The sequence below is a fragment of the Perca flavescens genome, chromosome 22 (genome assembly GCF_004354835.1).
Source record: "Perca flavescens isolate YP-PL-M2 chromosome 22, PFLA_1.0, whole genome shotgun sequence".
Taxonomy (NCBI): domain Eukaryota; kingdom Metazoa; phylum Chordata; class Actinopteri; order Perciformes; family Percidae; genus Perca; species Perca flavescens.
In genome coordinates, this window is record NC_041352.1 from 1,209,924 (window position 1) to 1,236,935 (window position 27,012).

Below are 27,012 nucleotides of genomic sequence, written 5' to 3' on the forward strand. Positions count from 1 at the left end.
TGATCCCATAAGGATTAAATGTGGGCCAAGTAGGCATGCAGGATCAGTACCATGATCAGTCTTGGCAAGCCTTTGTGAGCTGACTGCATGGGCCTCTTCTAGGTTTCTTGGACAAGGTAACATTTGACCAAATGTCCCTCTTCCACTGCCAATTGGGACAATCGTCAATAGCCTTTAATTACTCAAGATTTGTTTTGGGCAGAGGGTTCCTCTACAGTTTTCTCCCAGTTTGGAATACCAAATTCCCTATATACTGCACTACTGAGAGACATGTGCTACCTCCATGTGGCCAGCTGCTTCTTTTCACCTTCCGGGAAAGAGCTTCACTGTGCAGGAGTAAAGACCTCAATATGCTTCCAACAAACTAGGTCGTAGGATGTCCCTAATGGACTTAATAGGCCGTGTCTAAGAGCCAAAGTGTTTATAGCTGTTCCAAATGCTCACTTTCTGACAGCTTTTCCCTATTTCATAGTGTTTATTCGGTTGTATACACAAAATGTGACAGAAGTAACAGTACAATTTTTTTTTTTTTAAAGAGAGACATTGAAAGGAAAGTTCAAGCCGTGCTTCATTTTAACACCTTTGCACACATGGACACTTGCTACACTAAGTGGGCTTTCATAGAGTTACAAAAACTATGTATTCCTCATTCAGAAGGGGGTTTGAAAAGCTGTTTGATAATCTGAAAAGCACTTAGTTTGAAGCATACTGAGACCTTAATGCATCGAATGTACATGCTGTCCCTAACGTGCCCCGACACTCACTAGTGCAGTAACAGGTGACGTGAACCCATGCAGCAATTGTGTTTGCTGAAACAAATGAGGTACAAATACTGGGAATCATCACTGAATCATTTCAGCATGTTGAAGAAAAACTGAAAAGTGATGATGTTGTACCAACCAGAGTTCCATTTAGTCCAGGTGGTCCTTGTGGCCCAGGCAAGCCTCGCTCTCCCTAAAAATACATTCAAGAACAGAAAATAAACAACTGAAGGGAATTCATTTATTTCACCAACTATTCTGACAAGTTCCTTTCAGTCAGATCACGTTTTACCTGATGTCCCTTTGGGCCAGCTTCGCCAGGAGGTCCCTGGACACCCTGTAGACGACACAGTAAGGGTTTGACAAAGATTATTATTATTGTGACACTGTGTCAAGTTTTCAGCCTAATTGATGTATTTTACCTTTATTCTGAATATTTAAATGCACTGTAAGATGCTGTAAAATGCTGTGGTATGCAACATTCCTCATTTGAATACAACATTGATAGACCATTAAACATTCAGTGGTCTCTGTGACCATGTGTGTTCACACCTAAGTCCAATCATTGAACCTCTGCTGGATGCACACAGTGTCAACACTGGAAGTATATAGCTATGGTTGCCATCTTGTCCAAGGTCCACCTACTTGCTTGTTCTGGAGCGTTCAAACATTTAACACAGTCTTCATAATCATGTTTGCTCAGTTGCCTTGAAACTGTACTGTAGATTTACAAACTTTTCATTATTCTGAGCTCTTTTTGGTCTTTTCACCAATGCTGGCCTTACGTAAGCTTGTCATCTTATTCTTAAAGTGACTATATGTAACTTTTAAATGTTTCTGAAACTGTGTAATGTTCCATCTGATGATCATAAATTACCTGTAACAGCAAACAAGACTAACAGTGAAAAGAACGCAAAACACAAAATGATTTTCGGCAGGTAGATGGCGCTACAGAGCACACATTCTGACGGGTTACAGATTTCGGCCCGGAAAAGCCTGCCTAAGTGAGTATGCAGGTAAAAGCTGGTAGGAGATTTCTTTATATAGGCCTAATTGTATTTTAATTTAATTGTATAAGTTATCTGCTGTAGTTATGGCTGATACTGGGGCAGGACCAGCACAGAAAAGGAAATAAACAAAGAACTGCTAAAAGCTAAAAAAGAAAGTGAAAGACAACTTGCGAAACCTGAGTCACACTCGGTCGGGCTTTCAACAGACGGAGACAATTACCGGATTGTAAATGATTTAACACCGACTCCGAATTGGCCCTCAGGTATGTAATATGTCTATTTAATTCATAAACTAACTTCGGATTATGAAATGTGGTTGTCCAAAGGAGCCTCTGGAATCAACACAAATTGAAAGTTACAAATGAGCACTTTAACCTTGCAAACAGCAGACAAAAGAATCTCACCTCATGATCGACTTACTAATGACGACTCTACTATTATCTATTCTCTCATTAAACTAATTTCCAACTGTAGCTGTTTTCAGTTAAAGATCTCTAGACTAGCTGGTGAACATAGTGGAGTGTTCAGCAGCTAAAGAGAAAGATATTTCCCTTAGGAGCTGGTGGAACCCAAAACCGAGCAAAAAAGAAGGGTGAATATTGTTGGCCGACTCCAAATGAATGTTGCTCTGTGTCTACTGTATGTGTAAATGTGTCCATCTTCCTACAGTTACCATTGTCTAGCCAACAGACAATTGATATGCACATGGCCTATTTCAAGACATGCTATTAGAGGTTACACACTTCTGAAAACTAAAGGCAACTGAGTGGGCTGTAAAACAAGGCTGATAGACAGACATGGAACCATACAGTGTGGCGTTGTGTGACAGTACAGGTTTTTGTGCTTTCTGCTGCAGGATATAATGGATGCAAAGAAGGTTCCACAATTTATTTATTTGAAATTTGAAGAAAGTTTTTTTCTGTCACAGTATTGTATGTGCTTTTTAATGATTAAAAAGCTATTTTCGGTAATATCTAAATGCTTTTTTAAATTGCTGGTGTTTCTTTTAATATCTTTCTTTTAAAATTTGAAATCCTCAAACAGATTGATGGAAATGTCCAATTATGTGCACCAATGTTAAGAGAAGTGTCTGTTACTTTTTATGTGTCTTGGCAAGTAGATCCCCACAATTTGGAAGCTGTCTTTAAACACAGGAGATGGTACTGATATAAGTTCATTAAGTAAATATGAATAGGGGTTACAGTATGCTATGTCCTGTCATCTAATGCATCAGCTAACAGATGTTAGACTATGATCTAGGAAAAGTTAAAGGCTTTGGAAAAGTGGCTCTGTTAGTCTCCCTCCCTGTCATACAAATCCAAATGGATCATACTGGAGGATCAAAGTGCTTTGGGTTCAGACTATGTGAACCTGCACTGATCATTCCACTACAGATAAGCTTGCTGTGTGTGTATGTGCGATAAAGTAAAATAAGTGATATGCTCTGGGTTTAAAGTAGTCTGATAGATCCGGATATCAGTGGGTGTCTGACACGGTGGCTTTACCTCAGTAACAACATCGGGGCTTTTTCTCTAACATCACGACAACTTCCTGTGTACTCTGTCTTCCTCTCTGAGTCTGTTTGTCAAAGATATCAGTCAATGTCACATTTTAATCTTAGAAAAGCCAAATAGACCATTTTAATTCAATCCAAATGGTTTGTCAGATCATGGCAAGGTGATATCCATATATGAACATTAGATTTCATTGTGGATTGACTGGGATTAAAACTAAACTGATTCAAGTTCTGTGCCTTTTTAGGTTCCAAAGAGAAGGTATTTGGTGGTGATGGTGAAAGTGATTGAAATATGAGATGCATCCGTTTCTCTGGAGAAAACATGAGCACCGATCAGGGTGATAATAATTCACATTAGAGTGACGCGGGCCCTGCATCGTAACATTTGTCTTACTCATCCATCTCTCATCAGCATACCCGCAAGTCTGTGGATGGATGGGGATACATGATCTGTCTTTAGCAGATCCCGGTTATCGAGACAGCGTCATACCTTCACCCTGAGGTGAACAGAGGGCAGAACAGGAGAGGGTAGGACGACAGATGAGGTAGGGAGAGGAGAAAGTAACAAAGAAGACTTTCAATTTGGGACTAAACAACAGCTGCGCTGGACTAATGTCATAGGAAAATACTGTAATACCAAATGCCATCAAGTCTAAAACAATTCACACAACAGAACCCAACCAAGCCCAAGGCATTTAGTCCTATATGTCGTAAAGTCAGTCTAACAAGCTTTAAACGTGTATCATTATTTGCTGCTTACAAGTTGAATTCCAGTTTCAAATAACGATCAATTTGGCACACCATTTAGCACACCATTGTTAAATATGGCTTATATATATATATTTTTTTTTACTCCACTCCACTTTGACAGCTCTAGTTACTTTGCAGATTTACAAAGTAGGATATTAATACAAAATATAAGCCAACCAAATCAATATGATGTAATATTATAGATTAAGCTACATAAAACAAATATCAGCTACAACATTAAAGTGATGAAAACATGAATGCATCAATAATTATAATTTAGTAATATAATATAGACCTACATGATTGTGAAATGAGTCATTCTACATAATGAGTACTTTTATTTTTGGTACTTTGATGCCAACACTTTTGTACTTTTACTTCAGTACAATTTTGAATGCAGGACTTACTTATTGGGCAATGGTAAATACATTCACTTTAGAGTTCTGCAAATTTGGAATAACATGGCCCATTTACTTCACCTCTACGAGCGGATCCACAGATTTTCACGATGCTATCAAAATTAATGAATATTGTCTCAAACTTTCACTTACAGTGTCACAGTGATGAAGCACTCCCTGTTTATTATATAGTGCATTGTTTTTACTGGACAGCATTTTATTTTAATGTATGAATTCTGAGTGCGAATTTTTGAATGATACTGTATATAGTCTCTTCAAAAAACACCCAAATGGGATGAAAGAAGTAGTGCCCTCAATGCACTGTTGGATTTAAAGTAAACTTTTGATTGTCTAACATATAGGGAGTGAATAAGTGGACAAGGGAGTGATTTCGAACACAGTGATTGTTTTAAATGCTAATGTGACTGGGCCTCTAGTGTGACATTTCAATAAATTGCCTGCACCTTTTTTTCATCTAATCCAAAATCAGATTAGAAGACCCATAGCGGCGGTGCACCCCTTGTTTGCCCAAAGAAGTTTGAACAAAAACAAGATTGAGTCAATCTGGACATTACAGGTGTGCACTGGAGCTCTTGTGCCTATATTGCTGCTTTGTTCCTCCCTCAGCCTGGCACAATGAGGGATGACTGGGCTTCTAGCTGTCTTCTATCAATATCTCTGTGCATTTAGGACAAAGATAGGACCAGAACATGTTAAGCCTAGCTTAGCACAAATTGTAGCACACAAAAAGCCCCTAGCTTTGTTTCTTTCTTTTTTTGAAATGAAAAAAAAAGAAGTAGGTACAAAACCTCTGAGCATCACTTGCCATCATATCATCATTCCATATAGTATACCAGATATTAAATGTGTCTGGCCATCCTCTCATACTTAAAGTGCTCATATTATGCTCATAGGTTCATAATTGTATTTAGAGGTTGTACCAGAATAGGTTTACATGGTTTAATTTTCAAAAACACCATATATTTGTTGTACTGCACATTGCTGCAGCTCCTCTTTTCACCCTGTGTGTTGAGCTCTCTGTTTTAGCTACAGAGTCAGGAGCAGAGTATGAGGGCGCACCCTGACAGTACCTAGGTCAGGACTACTAGCCAGTCAGAAGCAGAGTATGAGGGTGTGTCCTGACAGTAGGACTACTAGCCAGTCAGAAGCAGAGTATGAGGGCACACCCTGACAGTACCTAGGTAAGGACTACTAGCCAGTCAGAAGCAGAGTATGAGGGCGTGCCCTGACAGTACCTAGGTAGGGACTACTAGCCAGTCAGAAGCAGAGTATGAGGGCGTGCCCTGACAGTACCTAGGTAGGGACTACTAGCCAGTCAGAAGCAGAGTATGAGGGCGTGCCATGCTAGCAGCTAGGCGAGCATTATAACGTGTGTTCCAAAGTGACGACGTTTGTCTCTGAAGTAAAGGCTGGACTACAATAGAGCTGTTTGGAGAAGTTTGTGAACAGTGTTTTCTGTTGGAGATGGTAAGTCCCTTTGGGGGACTTTGGGCTTTTTCACTTTGTAAACCTATAATGTGCACAAAAAAGATATATAACACAATAAAGCATATGAGCACTTTAAAGACATCAGCTCTAACCCAGCTTGTAGAGAGGCAAACAAATCCATATTATAATACAGTATTACAATATTTGTTTAGATCATTTCAGCTTTGCTCATCATCCTTCATTCAGGGATGCATTTGTGACTACATACATATAGGCATTGTTTGCCTGGTTGTGTCTACATTTGATGATCAAACATGATGAACACAGAGACAGTTTAATGTAGCCTCTGTTACAAGGCAATAACAAGCGGGACAATGGCATATAGTAAAACTATTTACAATCATAAAGCCTGCATTCACAGTTTTTGTTTCCCAGCATTCCATGCAAACATCAGCTTGATTGGGAAGGGAGGGTTGGGTTTTGGGATGCAGTGGGAAGCTGCTCTGCACGCCACGCTGTCTGCTACTGTGGACCTATGAAGGTCTGTGTGTGTTCACATGCACATGTTGACATGGGTCTCCACTGTATTTTATACAGCATGTGCAACCTACATCCAGACAAACTGGGTGTCTGGATATCAGTACTGAAAGCTGTGTAATTAGAAAAGACAGAAAAACAAGTCCCCTAGTTTGTGTGTTTGTGCACATCTATACGTGTGCTTTGCTTTAGACACAACCTCTTATAAAACGCGTGGTTGGGGCGTGCAACAGCAATGAGTTAACCACTCTGATACTTAACAGACACAGGATGTAAAAGTGTGAACATTTAGAGTACATAAAGATGGCATAACATTCATTCAGTTATGATTTCAAATAGTTGTAAGGTCCCTTAAATATGACAGCATTTCCAATGGCCTCTCATGGCCACAGTTATGATAAATGTGGATTTTAAAACAAACATCACAGGATATCCAGATATGTTGTTTTTCTATGAAAAAATAAGGTCAAATTCTTCTATTAGGTTTAACTGATTTTTTTTACAAACCATGCTGCATCCAGTATGGATAGTTAGTTAGTCATAACGACCTAATAAGAAAGCATGGACTGCAAAAAATAGAACATTTGGCATATTAATTAATTTCTTTCGGCAGTTAATTGAGCCTGACTTCTCATTGCCCTTGCATGTGTGTGTGTGTGTGTGTGTGTGTGTGTGTGTGTGTGTGTGTGGGCAGTGAGTTTACTAGCAGACAACACTGTGTAAAAGTGACAATGAATCCAAGCTCTCATGTTTACGTCCTGATTACTCTGTCCTTGAAATCTTTATGGGACCATTTAAAAACAAGTTGCTTGTTATATCTACAGAATGCTGAGTTAACAGGAATTGTGTTTTGTAAGCAGTCTGCCTCTGCATTCATCAGGATCTATAACACTGAGCACTTTGTGAATTATGCTCTAACAGCCTATATTACTACATTGATCTATCATCATAATTTGTTTCTGACTTGTAATCGCTGCATATTCATTACACAGAAGTGTTTTAGCTTCAATATCAAATAACTGAAGCCTTCAACCCCTGACAGATATCACATGTTGTAAAATCACGTCATGCAGCATTCTGTAATCAGTATCGACTCACCGGGGCACCTTGAGCTCCAGCTGCTCCAGCAGTACCACTGAATCCCTTCTCTCCCTGAGGACACAAAACACAAGTGGTGTTGTGATGAGTCCTGCAGGGTAACATTGGTCTTACAGTATCTGATCATCATCACTTATTCACATAGTCCTGTGAAAGAAGACACAACTGAATAGAGCATAAGAGTAAAACTAGGGAAGCACCAATATTAAAATGTTAGCCAATACCGATATTAACCAATATTTAACTATGTCAATATGATCTGTATAAAATAAGTTTCTATGACAATCATATGTTGTACATAGTGGAAAAAAACGTGTAATCATTTAAATTAAAAAAGTTAGTCTTTTCTTTAGTTGCAAAACATTTGGAATAGCCCATAGGCCTACATCATAGATGCACCACATTTGTTTCCCTCCAAAGTTACAGGGACACCATGAAAAACACAAGGAACTAAAAGTGTTAGTTTTTGCTTACTTTTATAAATTGTGACAAGAGTAAAACTTAATGAAAGTCCAGTTTAAAGGAGAAATCTGGTCCAAAATGAACCTAGGGGTTAATAACACGTGTACCAAGACGACCGTTCTCTGGGATATGTTTTCATGCTAATCAAATGTGACCAGTTTTAGCGCCAACCGCTAATTAGCTTATAACAAAGTGTGGTGCTATTTTGAGCCTTGTTAGTGGTATAGAAATAGAAATTTCTTTTTATTTAAGCCTTGCCCCGATGATAAGCTAATTAGCGGTTTGCGCTAAAACTGGTCACATTCGATTAGCAACACGTGTTATTAACCCCTGGGTTCATTTTGGGCCAGATTTCTCCTTTAACTCACATCTGTGAAAAAGCTTGTATCATTATAAAGTATCTATCTATCTATCTATCTATCTATCTATCTATCTATCTATCTATCTATCTATCTATCTGTCTGTCTATCTATTAATAAATAGGGTTAGGGGTAGCTAATCTAATGTAATATAAACAAAAGATAGTCAGTTCTAATGAGAGAACATAATTGTTAATTTGATTATTAAGCACATTTTTTTTATAGACATTGGTTAAGTAAAGATCATGTGAGGGACACCTCGGATGGCTCCAATTACCAGCTTTTGGAAGCTTCTGCAGTCTCTAATTGTGAATATTGCTCAACGGAGACAGACTAATTTTAAATTTAAAACATAATGCAATATTTGTCTTTACTACTGTTAAAGGCGTTGGTTTTAACTATGCAAAAACATACTTGTACAGTGGACTGCGGTGGTTTGGATTCATACACTGCCTTACAAAGTTTGGTACTTTTGCTCGTTTACCTGGAAATCCTTCTTATTGTATCATACTGTACGTAAATCACACAGGAAAACTCCATTTGTCCGTGCTACTAGCATCTAAGGGAGTTGTCTGCATATGGCGTGTCCTGAGTTTATCTGTGGCAGTGATACTGACGCATGAACACCAGGCGAGTCCTGTGGTCAGAGATCTCGCAGTGAGGTGGGAGCTTGTTAAATCAAAAATGAACAGCAACAAACACATTTTAAGCCACAACACAACACACAAGACACCAAAATCCACTGCTTGGTTTTCCTCTAAGACCTCTCTTACTGGTTAACTATGTTTGTTGAAAGAATTACGACGCAAGTGGTATGTGAACGTGTTCCAGTTTGAACCGCGGTAATACACTGCCACTGGCGATGAACATGTATAACAAGCTGTAAAATATATTCTGGTACTGCAAGCCATTCATTTGTTAAGTTACATGATATTCCCAGTATGTATATATATATCAAAATCAAACTTGATGTTGTAGTGTCCCAACATACACACCACTTCATATTTCCTCTGGCTTTTGTGGAATCACAAATCGTCATAAACACCAACTTTGGTTAACAGTATATTTAAGCCATCCATTTAATGTTGTTGCAGTTTTTAGGTTTTTTTTTTGGGGGGGTTCATGTTAAAAAATAACTGTTCTCATTCCAACCTGTTATCTCTTGAATTCAATGTGTTTAGTAGATCCATAAATAAATAAAACATGAAAAATGAATATCTCGGGGTGTTCAGTTCTCTTCTGTTTCTCTGGATTTGGATACCTGCACTCTGAAACTAGCTTACTATCCAGCTAGCAGGTATGTCACAGACTAAAGCTAGCGACCTAGCCTGCTATGAATTAATAAAGCGGGCTAACGCCAGCTGGCTCAATGATTTAAACTTGCATGCTAAGATCTTAATGGTATAAGCGTTGCCAAACCATGACTCATCATAGACCTCCGTCCCCGCTGACATTTTGTTACATGTTACACCACACACCTGGTTCGTGAGGTGCATTCCTAACCAGGTGACCAGAGCTGCTCTGGCTGAGCGGACACTGGGGACTTTATTGATGCATTTAAAATACTATTTGGTTATTCAAAAATGTGATTAATGATTGCAAATGGCTCTTATAATATGCATAATATTTTGTATTGCCCCAATAACCCCCAAGCCAACTGGCTCCTAATGATACTACTGGTTCCTGTTGGTGCTCATTTGAGTATTTCTGGCAGCGGGACAGCGTATGTGGGATTGAGTCAATAAACTACAGTGTGTGTGTTCATGGTAAGGAAACAGACAGCACAAAACATGATGACTTTCAGATCTTGTGAATTCAACTTAAATGCAGTCATGTATATTCATGTATGTTCTTATGTGAAACTCTGCAGGTCCTCTGAGGAAAACTCTCCACAGGATTCCCAAACTGTGCATTATGACGGAGAGAGAACAAATGTAGTGAATGTGACTGGACATGATAGTCAAAGCCTCTAACACGGCCAGCTATTATTGTGTGATAATGTATTATTTCTGATACCATCCCATCCAAGTGCACCACAGGTGCCTGGCCATGAAACTACCAAAACTGCATTTGGCACTGGTCCCAACACACTGGGCAGATTGTCCTTGATTCGGAGAAATAGAGCGCCTGATGTTAATTTGCTTTAACATTATGATAGACATGCTTTCTAACCACTGGGGGCCACTTACAATTGAATTGAATTAAACTTGATTATTTAATTAACTTGATAAAAAAAAAAAGCAATCCTGAAAATTCCCAGTATGGATAAAAACATGATCATGTCCCAAGATTTTTAGACAAGTAGGCAAAATAACTAAGATCTGTCTTTGTCTGCGTGTATAGTCTTGAAATGTTTTTTAATTGGTTAATCTAAAACAAACGTCAGTGCTCTGCTGGCCTTCTAATATGACACCATGAGGTTTAAAGCACTTTCTTAGTGTTCTCTGCAGACACAGAGGTTACCCGATCCCACCAACATATATTTTAAGTGCAGAGCTCTGCATGTTGGCAGTAAGGAAACAACTGAATTAGCTCTCCACTGCGTCTGTTTTCTTTTGAAGTGTCTCGCCGCACTACGCACATAAACCCATAGACCTCATAATTACACAGCCAAGACGCCCACCGCGGCCCAATAAATGACAAGATGACATACGTTTCTGGATGCCTAGAACAAGAGAAAATAGACAAGTGCACAGAGATCGGCTGAATCTGTGAGCGGACTAACCTGCTACTTCCCCTCTGCCACATATTGTTAAAGACTAAAGAGACTGCTTGACATCTCTGAGCCTAACTAGAATTGAATGAATTCTGGTAGGGGATCTAAAAGAAAAGTCAATAAAATATAAAGACAGCTAGCAGAACAATACAATATCAAAATAGAGTATATTCTTTATAACAGAGGATCAAACTAAACAGTGTCTATTGCTCAGTTACTGCCCCAAGCAAAGGAGTTCAAGTATGTCAGGGGATTGTTCACGAGTGAGCGTACAATGGAACACAAAATCAATAGGTTCAATTGGCGCAGCATTATCAGGAATAGAGATATAAAGACAGAGAGGAAACAAGGAAAGAAAGAGACAAAAAGGATCCAGTTGAGGTAGCATCTGACAAAAAGTCCTCCAGGACACCTCCCTTTAGAGTTTTTGTCTTTAAAGATTATTTTTTGGGCATAAAGGGGAGAGAGAGAGGGGGAATGACATGCAGCAAAGGGCTGCAGGTCAGAATTGAACCCTGGGCCACTGTGGTAAGGAGTGAGCCTTAGTACATGGGGTCACATGCTCAACTGGGTGACCTACCAGGGCGCCCCCCTTAAGAGGTTTTTACAGGCGTCCAATTGGTAGAAGACCCCAGGGCAGACTTAGAACATGCTCATAAGGATTACGTTTCCCATCTGACCTGGGAACACCTTGGGTTCTGGGTCCTGGAGGAGCTGGAAGCTGTGGCTTGGGAGATGTTTCTGAGAAATGTGTCCCCCTTCAAACATAGTACCAGGTACCCATGACTGACAAATGCGGCACTAAAATCCTTAGTCTCAAAGCTTTTGTTGGTGACAATGCACTGTATCTGACCAGGAAATCATCTTTAGGAAAACCACAAATTCCACAGCCTTCTGCAGCTTCCTCCACCACCCCTACCTCCTTGTGTGCTAATCGTTTGGTATTGTTAATTTAACTAATAACTGCTCAAAGACCAGAGCCTCCTCCACCAAATCTAGATAACTAAATAACCATTTGCAATCAATTTGTTGACGATAAAAGCAATTATACAGACCATATATTTCTCAACCCCATACTTGTTATACCATGCTTCTTTACTGCCCTATAGAACCTTTAGAAGACCTGCCAACTGCTCAAGGTCTGACTATTCACCCTGCATAACAAAAACATAAGAAAAAAGCAGACTGGCAGCTAGGCTGATTAATTCTAACCTCACATTATGTCACTACCTCAGAAAGCATGTCTCTCCGCCATTATAAATAATGTATCCTGTGTGTTTCCCTGTGTGTCTGTGTGTGTGTGTGTGTGTGTGTGTGTGTGTGTGTGTGTGTGTGTGTGTGTGTGTGTGTGTGTGTGTGTGTGTGTGTGTGTGTGTGTGTGTGTGTGTGTGTGTGTGTGTGGCATTAAGGGTTCTTAAAGTAAAAGGCCTGTTTATTTTCAGCATAGAAAATGTTAGGTGTCACTTTGAACACTTTAAACTCCAACTGAAATCTCATTTAATCATTTTTGTTGTCAAAATAATGTCAACATCTACAGTGTGTTTAATTGATGGCAGATAGCAAGCTGAGCCCCAGGAGGGGAATGAAAGACAAAGAAAACAAACTTGCGATACTGACACCATGTCATGGACAGAGTGTGTTGTTAGTATTATCGAGTAAAGACCACATCGGCATTAAACCGGACCCAAGTGAAACGTGGAAGGATATTTACATTCTGTTTAATGTGCTACAGTTGAGCAGCTAATTAGCTATCTAGCCTGTAAACCGACATTAGCAGTGCACCTTTCCCTGGTGAATCTTTGTTTGGTTGCTTATTTAAAAAGCCGGGGATTGATGAGATCCGTCCAGAAATGCTGAAAGCTCTGGGTGTGGAGGGACTGTCTAGGATGGTTCAAAAAGGGGGACCAGAGAGTGTGAGCCAATTACAAGGGTATCACACTTCTCAGCCTCCCTTATACGGTCTACTCCAAGGTGCTGGAAAGGAGGGTTCGGCCAATAGTCGAACCTCAGATTGAAGAGGTTCATTCTCACTAGGATCCTGGAGAGGGTCTGGGAGTATGCCCATCCGGTCTACATGTTTTGGGGATCTAGAGAAAGTATATGACCGTGTCCCCCCGGTCCTACTGTGGGAGGTGCTGCGGGAGTATGGGGTGAGGAGGTCCCTTCTCAGGGCCTATAGTGAAAGCTGTGTCCGGGTTCTCGGCAGTAAGTCGGACTCTGCTTCAAGTGAGGCTTGGCCTCTGCCAGGGCTGCACTTTGTCACCAATCCTGTTTGTGATATTCATGGACAGGATATTGAGGCAAAGCTGGGGTGGGGAGGGATTACAGTCCTTTGGGCTGGGGATCTCATCGCTGCTCTTTGCAGATGATGTGGTCCTGATGGCATCATCGGCCTGTGACCTTCAGCACTCACTGGATCGGTTCGTAGTCGAGTGTGAAGGGGCCTGGGATGAGGATCAGCACCTCTAAATCTGAGGCCATGGTTCTCAGCAGGAAACCGATGGAGTGCCTACTCCGGGTAGGGAATGAGTCCTTACCCCAAGTGAAGGAGTTCAAGTACCTTGGGGTTTTGTTTGCGAGTGAGCGTCTGTATATTGATCTGTTTACCAAATCAGTATTTTTCTCTACCCCTGTGACCCCGCCCGAGGTACATCTGTACTTGTTCTGTACAACTGATGATTTGGAGGTCTAACAGCCTGCAGGCTGGAGAGCTGTACCCTATGTAGTCAGGAGGTCTCGAAACTTAACTAAATTACAAGCACAGTGTTAAAAATAAACACAGTGGCTGCCCTCTGATTTGTATAATATTCCAATTTTAAACACTAAAACATCTTTCCAAAGGTCTCCTTACAGGTAACAGTTATACTACTAGTAATTAAAGGGAAGGAATAGGTTATATACAGTATCTGTATCCCTCTGTCACATTGAAACCTCACACAGCTGCATCTGAAAATCCATAATTTTGGGTGTAGAAAACTCAGTGCATGATAATAAGAGACCTACACCTACCACAAGGCTGATCATCTTCAACTTGTTTCACTTGAGTGTGAAACAAGTTGATGTATAGCTGAAAGAGAGCTTTATGTGTGTGGGAGTGTGTGATTAAAGACCATGCTGACAGCCTAAAGCCTTACACAGTATATCTAAGTTTAGGCCTCATTAACGTTCAATGGATCTGTCGTGGATGGGTGGACATAAATTATTTACAGTCGATGAAAGATGTTTCCTCAGGCAGTGACCACACTGCGAGCTAATTTGGTTCTCCACAGATAACATCTGGATTTTCCCCCTCCGTACTTTACTATGATTGGGTGTTCTCCACCTGGCAGTTGTATGGGAACTGGCTTAATGCTGGGCTTACACAGCAGTATTTACAAGCCATATTCCAATGGGACACTTTCACAATACTGTCAAAAGACATCTGTGATATTAAAAATAACACATCCATTTCACTGCTGTAGCCAAGATTTTGCAAATGCTGAAGTTGAGTCCAAATCCTCCCTAAAAAATGTTTGACTAGACACCAAAAAACTTTTCTCTGATAAATTAATTCATAGAATTTTCCGGTTATATTCTCTATCCCTGCATCGTGGTCTAAATGCTGTTTCAAAAAATCAGCCTTAAAAAAATCCTTGATGTGGTGACTGGATATTGTAAACTCCTCCTCAGGTCATTAAAATCCCCAAATTCCCAAAAACAATACTGAGGACGTGACCTAAGTTCTAATTTCTTTTAAGCCAACAATTAATATATTGATAAAGACCATAATTGTTTCTTTGGCTGGAGAGGGAAGGCTTTGCAACAGCATTTAAATCTTATTGTTGTAAAATAATATGGGAAATGCTTTTGAATTCACATTGGACTTCATGCCAATAAAGCTCGAGATTTTATCAAAACATTAGTCTCGCATTGTCACATTCCACCACAGCGCTGCAGAGGAGGGTCTGGCTAGTCCACACAGCATTCCAGGATGGCAGAATTATTGGCATCTTTAAACCAATCACAATCGTCAAGGGTGGCGCTAAGTGCCAGACTCTGGAAGGAACTTGTTTTGGTGGAACATTGTACGTTCAAAAGTAGTTTTAGTTGTGCAACAGAAAACTCTGATTGGACAGATAGTCTAGCTAGCTGTCTGGATTTACCCTGCAGAGATCTGAGGAGCAGTTAACCATAGTCCTCAGAAATCCACTGGAGTTTAAAATTACAACACAAAGGAAGCGGAAGGTAACGGCTATCCAGCTGAAAAGAAGGACATCCGTCGGAATTTCCGGTTGCAACTGAGCAATCCCGGAAGTGGAACATCATGGATATAGACATATCAAAACATCGACCGAATGGCATGGTAGGAAAAGCACTTCTTGGGCTTTATGTAGGTAAAGCTGCCTAATGTATGCAGCTCCATTCATTCCACGATAAAGACCATATAAGACCATGTCACACTTAGGAAATAGTGTTTCCAGTTTATAGACAATGTAATTTAACAGTTTGATGATAATAAATGTGAAAACACAATCTTTTTTTAATTGACGGGACATGGACCTAAGTATCTACAAAATCTTAGTATTGGCCCTGAAAGTATCAAGTGGTTTTGGATTTATAATCATAAAAAAACCTTGTTCAAGTGCCTTTAAACTTATGAAAAACAGTAAAAAAACAGAAATCAGTTGCAACACAAAACAAATTAATTTTATATGGGACTGTTATAAGCTGAAATAATTCTAACTGGGTAATTAACAGAAGGCAACACACACTGGAATTCACTTTTGTGGGACCCTGATTGTTTAAAAAAAGTCAATACTGAGAACAGTCAAAGAAATCCATGCCCAGCCCGGAGCCAGATCAGCATCATCAACAGACGTGTTGTCTGTGGAAGTCTTTTACCACAGCTAATTTGATCGAGCCGTGTGATGATGAGTTTCTGCCTCTGTTAAATCAGCCTAAAAGACTCCAAATTTACCTCACTGTGACTTCAGAAAGACGTAACTACTCAACATGATTTCTTGTGCTCGAGCTGAATCGAAATCTTGTTAGACCTGTGACGCTCTCAGCTCACCTGTGGAATATTTATATTCAGCATGCTCCAAAATAAATGTCCTTGTCAGTCTTCAACAAATATTAGAGAAAAGCTAACATGTGCACACAAAATACTTCAAATAAGTGCAGCCAAAATACCTTATATGTTTGCTTCAGTGATTCATAACTGGCCAGTTTGGTCAAAACAGGGGGAAATTTGATTCATTACAAACATATTGGATCTGGTGCCATATGATTTGCGTTATGTCATAACGGGAAAAGCATGAGAGTGATCAGTGTGAGAATAAACATATTACTGATTTTAATGTCTCATCCAACATGTCTTGAAGTGTCTGCTGTTAATCTAAAACAAAATCTCAGTCAATAACAACACACTTGGACACAGAAACCCAGTGTTCTCTATTAACTGGAAGTAAGAGCCACTTCATTTTACAGATAATCTGAGGTCTGCATTTAAACTCTGACCTTTTAACCGCAAAATTACACTCAACAAGCAATTAGTCCTCTTTACAGCACACGTTGCTGCGTTCTATTAAAGGCAGCCTGTTTACTGTTGATCATTAGGACGCTCAATGTTCCCTGACATTGCAGGAAGAAATTCTGTTTGTTAGTCTTGTGGCCTGTTTGATGGAACCCAGGTCAGGTCAAGACTAGATTGTTCTAGGACTGTGTGATAAGTCTAGCCAGTCTTATGTAGTCTAATGGAAGTCTTATGTATTTTATCTTAACATAATGCATTCATGAAAGAAGATGCAATAGAAGCAATGATCTAGAAACAGCCTACCGTAAACATGATATCAACACTGAACCAAACCTTTGGTGGTCAAATGTTGACCACATATAGTTGTACATGTACAAACTTGTACTAGTTGACTTAATTCAGTCTGAGGGCCAATACTATAGTGTATGGTGCAATTCGTAGTTTTCACGTGACGTCACAGCACTATGAGAACGCCCGCCTGGAGGGCAAAAAGAAGCTGCTCTGAACTGTCCATGACGAGTCAGCTCAACTTTTACCACACTGTAGCCAAAATATCAGATAGTTGTTGTTCAATTGGACGCACAAACCGAAGACAGACAAGCCTGTTCTAACGTTTGCGCGCTAGTAAGCCATCTTGTTCCCAGAATCGTGTCCGATGGAAGACAGAATTGCATAATGAAATGCAATCCAACAGCATAAACAAAGTGACTGAAAACTATGAATAAAGGAGCTTAGGCTAAAATCGGGACCTAGACCATCTGACCAGTTGGATGGAGTTTGTGTTCTTCAAAAGTAACCTAACAGTTAACAGTTTAGTCTTTCCTAAACACATTTACCACACCACACCCCTCCCATCCCCCCCCACCCATCCACACATGGGCACCAAATGTGTGCTGTTTTCAGCTCCCTGTGGACCACCACCCTTCAGTTGGTGTAAAGCACTTCCAGATTCTTGGGGGGGGAAAGTAGTTTATTATGATAACAGGAAGAGTCCCAAATTACTGAGCAGGGTGGCTGCAAGTCAAACTGGTAGAACAACCAAATGAGTTCAGAGAAGACTCAAAATAGCATTGCACACTTGTAGCTGGTGGGCGTGCTCACATGCTTGCAGATGTGTGCATGTGCTCTTTCATTTAGCCACTTGTTCTGTTTAAGTAACCACAAGGGAACATCCCATTTACAACATGAATGTGGCCTGCACTCATGCAGTGGTGTTAATTTCATTGACTGAGGAAAGTGGAGAGTGTTTTCAGATTTATTGTATGACTTTACATGGATGCATGTAAGTCTGTTTGATACATAATGATTTTAAGCCCAACATGGGAAAAGATGTGACTGAGAGATTGTTTGTTTTACTTTCACAAAGGAAGCTACTCACTTTTCCTTTGAGGTACCATGTGTTGTCAAAAAGTACTATACCATGATTTTCACATGTGGTAGACCATTTACTGACCATCGCACGTTCACAATTACCACAAAATGAGTCTGACCTGCCAACGCCAATTCACCCTGCCTGCGTGCGCACGGCGAGAGAGGAGAGGGAGATGGAGAGGGACAGACCGAGACGATGTGCTGCTCTGCTTACAGTGACAATTTGGATGTCATCCTGATGAAAGCCTTTATTAGAAGGACAACTAAGAGAAGGTCGACTTTTGGCAATGCATGAGCCTGAGTCAAAGTGAGACAGCCTATATGCAGTGGTTAGGAGAGTACCATTTAAGAAACTCAAGTAAAAGTAGAAAGGATTCTGATAATGGAAGCTAAAGTAATTCTGTGAAAAAATTGTAAAAACGCAATGCAGGCTGCTTTCCAGCATAATTTGTTGTTTGTTTAAAATAACCAAAGAAATAAAATCAAACTCTCTGTACCAATTTAAATTGCTAGCGTCATATCATTTTGCATTGCGTCAAATCGCATTGAATCACATTGTGGTGAATCAAATCGTGTCAAATCGCACCGCATTGCAATAAGGGGTGAACCAGATAGTATCGCATCGGTAGTTGCTGCATATATCGTTAATGAATGGGATCATTGGCAATGCACCAAAATGTTTATTGAATCGGCCTGAGACTAGAGACCCACATCCCTAGTCCAGCAGTCCAATTTGTTCGATAAAAACCTTCTGTCTGAACACGTCTTTAGACAATAGTGTGCTTCCAAGCTTCATCACCAAACGTCACTGTTGGACCTTACTAATGTTCTTGTGGCTGAAAGGGAACAAATCCCTGCAGCCAGGTTCCAACATCTGGTTGAAGGTTTTCACAGAAGAGTGGAGGCTGTTATAGCAGCATACAGTAACAATTCCTACGGTTTTGGAATGAGATGTTCAACAGTCAAGGAGTGTTATGTATGGATGTCCACATATTTTAGGCTCTGTAGTGTGTCTATGTGATCTGCCAGTAGCTACAGTCTGCACTGACCTTTGGTCCTGGTGGCCCAATTTGTCCGCCGGTGCCTGGCAGTCCTGGCTCCCCCTGGTTGGACAATGAACACCCACTGAGAGGCAAAGTGGAGCAGCAGCAGCCAAATTCAACACTATTACAGTAATTATCTGTCCCACTTCAAACACTGCGCTGGTACGACTGCAGAGACTGCTGTGACATGAGGAAATCCCAAACACACACACCCATGCACAGAGGGAGCCAAACCTCCAGAATTAGAGAACGCTTCTCTTTCCATATGTTTATAGTAGGGTTACTTACTGTGCATCTGGCTTGAAGTGGTTAGGTTGTTACATTTGGCATAATATTTTATTTTCATAAACTGACACCTCAGATTTCATGCTTTCACATCCTGGAACGGTCAGGTACGCTGGCTTAATTCCTGTTGTGGACACATGACCGTTGAACAGAACAGGATCTTACCATTGGTCCAGCTTGTCCTGGAGGCCCTAGCTCGCCTCTCTCACCAGGAAGACCCTGGATACAAAGAAATCTGCTTATACTGTATTTTGTAGTGACATTTAATAAATTTAAAATCTCTCTTTTTTATATCTAATCAGTATTAAATGTTTATTTATGTTTTTTATCCTTTTAATTCATCAGGACACTAACACTCTTCACTGCAAACCCAGAAAAAAATCAATTCAATTTCAATTCAATTTTATTAGTATCAAATCATAACAAGAGTTATCCCAAGACACTTTACAGATAGAGTAGGTCTAGACCACATTCTATAATTTACAAAGACCCAACAATTCCCCCAAGAGCATGAAAAACTCCCTTTAGGCAGAAACCTCAGACAGACCCAGTCTCTTGTAGTCAGGACTGGTTCAATTCCACTGTCCCATACTGCCCATGAATATATACTGTATATATATATATATATATATATATATATATATATATATATATATATATATATTTGCATATATCTATATATATGCAATATAGACAGGCTTTCTTATCCAGGGAGATGGTAGTAGGGCCAACTGGGGCTGACCTGGCGAAAGCTGTGTCTTGCAAAAAAACCGAGTACGCTACCGTAAAAGAGTCAAGTGTTCAATATTCGCTCATTTTCTGTTTTGAAGCTATATGGCGTAGTTTCTGTCTCCCCCATGTGGAATTCTAAGTAATGACGCGTCTACATGATACAAGCCTACCCGGAGGATTAAAAAAACATGATGGACTCTTCAGAAGAGGTCATTATCTTCACTCCAGTTTCTGCGCGTGAAAGTCGCCGGACGCCACAATCTTCTGAACATAGTCCTACTGAGAAATCCAGAGAGAGTTGTGTGGAGCTGATAGTCTTAATTAGCTTTGTAGCAACTCATCTGGCAACGGCTTAAATGTGATGGACATTTATTAATATAAAATAGTTACGCGCTAAAGCTTTAAACATGGCTTTATTAAGATAGTCTCACCTTGGGTCCTGGGAGTCCTGGTTCTCCTGATAAGCCTGGTTCCCCTCTGTCTCCCTGGACGTGTCAGCAGAATCAGGAACTATTAGTACTGGCAGCAGATAAAAAAGAAGCCACAACACTGATACAACTGCTTCCTAAAGACTTACCTTGTTACCTTTTAGACCGGGCTCCCCTCTTAGTCCTGTGGGTCCACCTTCACCCTGCCCAGCCAAGGGAAAACAGAAGGTAGGAGCATGTAATCAAAGTATGAAAGTAATTTAATGAATAAATGTTATCATACATTTTAAAAGTCCATTATAAAGTCTATAGAGTATTGGTTATGGTTATGGTTATGATTATGGTTATGGTATAGGTTATAATTTATAGGGTATAGGGTAGATATAGGGTTAGGTGCCTTGAAGTCAACGGTTGCAGCGCTGCCTTGAAGTCGATTAGGCAATGATTATGGTTATGGTTATGGTTATGGTTATGGTTATGGTTAGGGTTAGGTGCCTTGAAGTCAACGGTAGCAGCGCTGCCTGGAAGGAGACGTTGGGGGTTTAAAACACCATCAAGCGACCTGAACCTGCCGTAGGTGATGACTTGGGAGTAAGAATACGTTGCTCCTCCGCTCATTTAATAAAATATTATGGTTGATGGTATTAAAAGCTGTGCATAAATTAAGAACTAAAATAGCATTTTTGCCATGATCAGACTGTAAAATGATATAATTTGTGACACTATGGAGAACTGTCTGTGTGCTGTCACTTTAAGGGAAACAGACAGCATTTATCAAATACTTTTTCTGCTAAAAATTCCAAATATTGGTTGCATTGAACTTTTTCTAGACTTTAGAAATGAAAAGAAACGTAGAGATGGACCTGTGGTTCGGGGATTGAGCAATAATTATCTGTGTCTTGAGTGGAGTTGACATCTCTTTGGTGTAGCAGCAGTGCAGTAAAATCAAAGTAACAATTGTCACTTGCATTGTAGCGATTCGTACGGAAGAGGATTGGGGGATGTGAAAACTGTATTTGGGTTCAGAGTTTGAAGTCAGGATTCTGATTCAGAATTCTGAGCTTAATCCCAGCATTCTCACTTTAATCTCAGAACTCTGACTTTTTTTAAAGTCTAAAAAAATTGTTTTTTAAAGTTTTAAAAAAAGAAGTCAGAATTCTGAGAATAAATTTAGAATTCTGAGATTAAAGTCACAATTCTGACTTTATTCTCAGATTTCTGACGAAAAAACTCAGAACTCAATACATTTTTTTTTTACGTGTGGCCCTACTCTTCTTCGAAGATGTTATAATGCAACAGATGCTTTACCTTCATCCCTGGTAACCCAGGAGGGCCGGATTCCCCAGGTTTCCCATCTTTACCCTGGGGACAGAGACAACATAGGCTGAATCTAGCATGTGCAGACAACATGTGGTGACAACAGCATGAAGTGGTGAAAAGAAAGAAACTGATTAGCACTTACAGGCTTACCATCAGGTCCTGGTGGTCCTTCCCTACCTTTCTCACCTCGGAAACCCTGCAGTATTAATACATACATAGGCTTTAATAAATGCACATTATTTTAGCCCTGCTATGGCTGGCAATGTTAATAATAATAATAATAATAATAATAATAATAATAATAATAATAATAATAACTTGTATTTATATAGTGCCTTTAATTAAACCCAAGGACATTTTACAGAATGACTGTGGCTCAGATAAAGGAGGTTGTAGGTTGTGGTAAACAGGTGGTGCCCAGGGATGTAGCACTGTGGATATCTGCAGGGAGGGTGTTCCAGAGGGATGGGGCTGCAACACTAAAGGCTCTGTCTCTGAAGGTACAGAGTCTGGTGTGGGGAATGGAGAGAAGGACTGCAGATCTCCGGGTGGGGTGTATGGATGGAGGAGGTCGGAGAGGTACTGTGGGGCCAGGGTTTTGTAGGTGAGGAGGAGGATTTTATATGTGATGCGGGACTTAATTGGAAGCCAGTGAAGGTGGATGAGGGTTGGGGTGATGTGCTGCTGGTTATATATATGTTGGTCTGTTGGTCAGTCCGCTCTGGGTCGAGACTATTTGAGGCTCTCGGGACTCGCGTCTAGCCCTTCGGCATCATATTTAGATGCACTTGGTTGGCATTTTGGTGCACTCTTTGACGCTCTGGGTCGGGACGTACATTTAACTAACATGCAGCACGAGAGTGGGACAGTTAGGTTTATGAAAAAATCTTGGGGGTTACAAAATGTACATTTCAGTAACACGCGGGACAAGAACGGGACACGCACCCAGTGATTCTAGGTCTTTCATACTAATCGCTGCCGTATATATATGTAAGAATACTACGTCATCTTACAGCTCTACGGCCGAGCAGCTGCTCTGCCCGGTGCGTCCTGTACAGACGCTAATAATACGAGTCCATATACGCATTGTTTTCACGGATGGGATCACCCCGCTTCCCAGCATTGCACAAGTGGGCTTGAGCTGAGCCGGCTGCTCCTCATTTACATAAAGTTGGCTGGATTCAACTTTATGCAAATGAGGAGTGGGCGACTCTAACTCCCCGCTTCTCCAAAGTCCCCGCGACGCCACCAGAATGCATTACACAGTTTATGGCCACATATCTGAAAAGCATGCAATTTCCAGCAGCTTCAGCTGCATATTTAAGCAGCTCTCCAAAAACAAAACTTGGAGATTCTAAAAACCACCCTGGGTAAAAGAAATAAATACTACTGTGAATCATCAGAAGTGAGTCACTACGACTACATGTCATTCAAGGTCATTAGTAGAGGACATAAGTTGAGGTCTGGAATATATCGTTTTGGTAAAATGCACCAATTCCACATTAAATACATACAAATTAGTTTTAGAGTTTCCAATTGGCCTGTTGTAGTCGCCCCTCGCTTTCCATATACAGACGCATATATCACTGTGGCCCAGTGTGTATATAACTACCAGTGTGTGTAATAACATCCAATCTACTGTATAGTGTTGACTCCAGTTGGAGCAGATTTATTATTGGAACAACAAGAAAGAAATACGAGAAAAAAAATGTGTATGTAAGCAAGCAGTGCATTCTGTATTCCTCTATTTGTAGATCCTAATTGGTTTCTGAACACCTTAAATAATAAAGTAGCTAATTTGATCACCCACACCACACACACACAATTACGTCAAAGTTGGGCAACGGGGTGCTGTACACCAATATATTTGTGCTTCAAGGCCATGGTGTAAAAGCCACCAGAGGGACAAGTCATATATCAAATGTCCTTTGAGTCTTATAGGAGGAAGTGTGTGTGTGTGTGTGTGTGTGTTACCATGGGTCCTGGCAGGCCGCGCGGCCCTTGTGGACTGACGGCACAGTTGCAGTCTTTTTCCTCCACTGTGGCTGTTCGATTCAGAGGACACTGGAAACACAAACACACAACCTGTCTGCGATACATAACACACTCAAAGCTTCCTCATTTGGTAGAGATAACACACGTTGATAAAGCCTATATTACATTATAAGGACAAAAAAAAAACTGATACAGATGTAGGATTTTTTTTGTCATTAATATAAGCTATATTCATGTGTCCTAAACATATTATGTTACCATCCTAGGATTTTTTTTACTGTTTACAAAAAAAGACTTTCCTCTGAAAGGGCAAACTTCAGTCCCTATAGAAGCAAGCTATGAACATTGCCAGTGATTCTGACTCTGCAATATCTTATTCGGTGTGATATCATATTTGCGCTACATCAGTAAATACTTTAGGCCAAACTTTTGAAGTGTGTAAAAAAAACTGGATAGAAACCGCACTTACCCTTTCATCATCCTGTAGCGTAAGTGAGAGAGGACAAGAGAAAAAACAATGGTTATCATTGTACAAGTACAGAATGTGACCTTTGCAGTGGAGATTCCAGTAGATACAAGCGACAGAGGAGATCTTACCACAGAGTAAATCTCACAAGCTGTTTCTCTCTCACTCTGATGAGGATCACAGTACAGACGCAGCTTCTGAAGCTCCACCTGAATACAAAGACAATTCAAAATGAAAAAGTGGTGAGGAAAATGGGAAAACGTAATAGATTGATGAAATTATTAAAGGTCCTATGACATGCTGCTTTTTGGATGCTTATATAGACCTTAGTGGTTCCCTAATACTGTATCTGAAGTCTCTTTTATATAGACCTTAGTGGTCCCCTAATACTGTATCTGAAGTCTCTTTTATATAGACCTTAGTGGTCCCCTAATACTGTATCTGAAGTCTCTTTTATATAGACCTTAGTGGTCCCCTAATACTGTATCTGAAGTCTCTTTCCCGAAATTCAGCAGGAATTGGTGCAGAATTACAATCACTAGAGCCAGTCCCACAATGAGCTTTCCTTAGGATGTGCCATTTCTGTGTCTGTAGCTATTGAGGAGGAGAGAGGGGGGGCAAGGTGGAGGGTGGGGGTGTGGCCTTGACCAACTGCCATGCTTCAGGTAAATTTACCTGATGAAGGTCTGAGACCGAAACTTATTTTTCTTCTTAATAAATTATTGCTTGCGTAATGGTCAGTGTGTGGGATTTTCTCTAAACTTTTTGATCTGCTACTTTTGATCATATCCTTCGCACCTGCCCGACAAAAGAGGTGTGCAAAAAAGCTTTGCTACGATGCCATGGGACCTTGAAATGTGTGTCAAGCCCAAAAAAATAAAGGAAAAACAAGAAGTAGAAAAATGAAATGAGCTATTGAAAAAAACCTGCATTTTCATTTATTTTATCAAATGACTGCTGTCAAAGGTCAGTAATAAAGTTATATTTTTTGTCTCCATACATGCCATTGCCTTGGAATGGAAATGCATGTTATGTTGACATGGAAGAATAAAGAGAAACAAAGAGAGTAATTATGTAAAATAAATAAGAATATCTAAAATAAATGCAAAGACATCACTGTATGTCCTGCATAAAGAAAATCAGGATAAGGATCTGGTTCATGGGGTTTTGGAAAGATACTGGAATTATTTGTTTACTTTCTTTTTTATTTCCATTTGTGCATATTTATGCTATACTAGTTTCAAATACGTTTCAAGTGTTAGAACAAAAAAAAACATTCATTATTTGTGGCTGCTTTTACTATAGCCTACATTTAAATCTGTTTCTCAAATCAACTCAAATGTGTTGCTTCATAAGCCAGACAAAGGGATCACCTGCACTTGGTGTCAAAATGTATTAAAATCATTTCTTTTCTTTCCTCCTCTCAGTTTCGGTGTCATTACTCACAGGCACAGTGATGTCTGTTCCTCGCCTTTTAGCAACCTGCGTCTCCCCGTTGATGTAAATCGGTTCCACCGGTTTCAGCATTATCTCCTGGAGAGGCTGACCGTCAAGGAAACTGGAGACCTGGCGTGGTCTTACCAGGAGTTTGAGCTGATGCCACTTTCCATCATACAGATTCTGAGAGAAGGCACACATATGAATTTCATAAATACCGTTTGTCGGGGTTATAGATACATTTCCTGAGAGTTGGTTCATTTATGAGACTGAGACATATCTTTGTTCAAGCAAAGTTGGATGTGAAAACAAGTTCACTCAGCCTTCCATTTCTGTTGGCAGTCCTATTTGTGCACGTGTTTCATCTAATCGAATGTTGTCATTAAGGCCAAAAATGGGTGCTCCCTTGTGGCTGGGTTAGCTCAGTGGGTAGAGCAGGCGCACATATATAGAGGTTGTTCCTCGACACAGAAGGTCTGGGGTTCAGGTCAGACCTGTGATGGTTTCCTGCGTGTCTTCCCCCTATCTCTAACCTTTCTTACCTTGCTGTCCTGTCCATTAAAGGCACAAAAGCCCCCAAAAAAGTGTGTTCCCTAAATGCTGCACAAATAGTTAAGACCAAGAACTCCTTTTTCCATCACAATCTTTTTTTCTTAAAAGGTCAACCCATCCAGAAGTAGAGAGAGAAACAGAGCAGCTATTGTTTCACAGGGACTAGGCCACAGCCATCATTTCCAAATGACAAATCACAGGCGTCTACGTTGGGCCACGTCAAACCACATCAAATCAAACATGTGCAAACACAAATTGAACATAATTACAACCCTGTATGCTATGTGTTAGGATGGAGGGTGGTGGGTGCCCTGTGGAAAAAACAGCCTGGCGTGTTCAACGGGATGTATTATTACCTTGTGCTGCCATGAAAACAGAGACATGTGCTCCAAGAACTACACATCCAACCAACTAGTTTCCACTGGAGAAATCCGGGGGTTCGGAGTAGGAAACGTTTTCTTTGAGCCTCCTCCATGGTCTCCATCACATTACATCTTCACCAGTTCAGCTGTGTATTTGAACTGAACAGGGGATGCTGTTTAAATAACTGCTAGTTTGGCTCTCTGTAAGTCATCCCAGTCAGGTTCATTCACAGAAAGCAACATGACGGGAAATCCGACGTTGGAAGAGACCGAATACACTCTAATAACACAATATGTTCTTTCAGGGGCAGGAAAATAACGGTAGAACCGCACAGTAGGCTCTTTGTATTAATCAATATAAACTGTGACATTTATGTTTTCCTCATATTCATTTAATTTATGAATCAAGTTTCTTTCTACCATTATGAAGATATTACTAATGGTGCAACT

At 40.3% G+C, this 27,012-nt stretch overlaps 1 protein-coding gene across 1 annotated transcript in view; it reads right to left on the minus strand.

Annotated features, from left to right (window-relative positions):
- The window catches only part of si:dkey-225n22.4 (collagen alpha-1(XXI) chain), a 65,024-nt gene that overhangs the window by 25,485 nt on the left and 12,527 nt on the right, over window positions 1-27,012 (minus strand). The window contains exons 7-20 of the mRNA XM_028569955.1: window positions 25,658-25,831; window positions 24,343-24,420; window positions 24,215-24,226; window positions 23,725-23,814; window positions 21,893-21,946; window positions 21,739-21,792; window positions 20,580-20,633; window positions 20,434-20,487; window positions 19,413-19,489; window positions 18,992-19,045; window positions 7,520-7,573; window positions 3,778-3,784; window positions 1,054-1,098; window positions 901-954 (exon numbers count right to left, since the gene is read on the minus strand). Coding sequence (XP_028425756.1) covers window positions 901-954; window positions 1,054-1,098; window positions 3,778-3,784; window positions 7,520-7,573; window positions 18,992-19,045; window positions 19,413-19,489; window positions 20,434-20,487; window positions 20,580-20,633; window positions 21,739-21,792; window positions 21,893-21,946; window positions 23,725-23,814; window positions 24,215-24,226; window positions 24,343-24,420; window positions 25,658-25,831 — 861 coding nt within the window. The remainder of the gene's footprint in view (window positions 1-900; window positions 955-1,053; window positions 1,099-3,777; window positions 3,785-7,519; window positions 7,574-18,991; window positions 19,046-19,412; window positions 19,490-20,433; window positions 20,488-20,579; window positions 20,634-21,738; window positions 21,793-21,892; window positions 21,947-23,724; window positions 23,815-24,214; window positions 24,227-24,342; window positions 24,421-25,657; window positions 25,832-27,012) is intronic.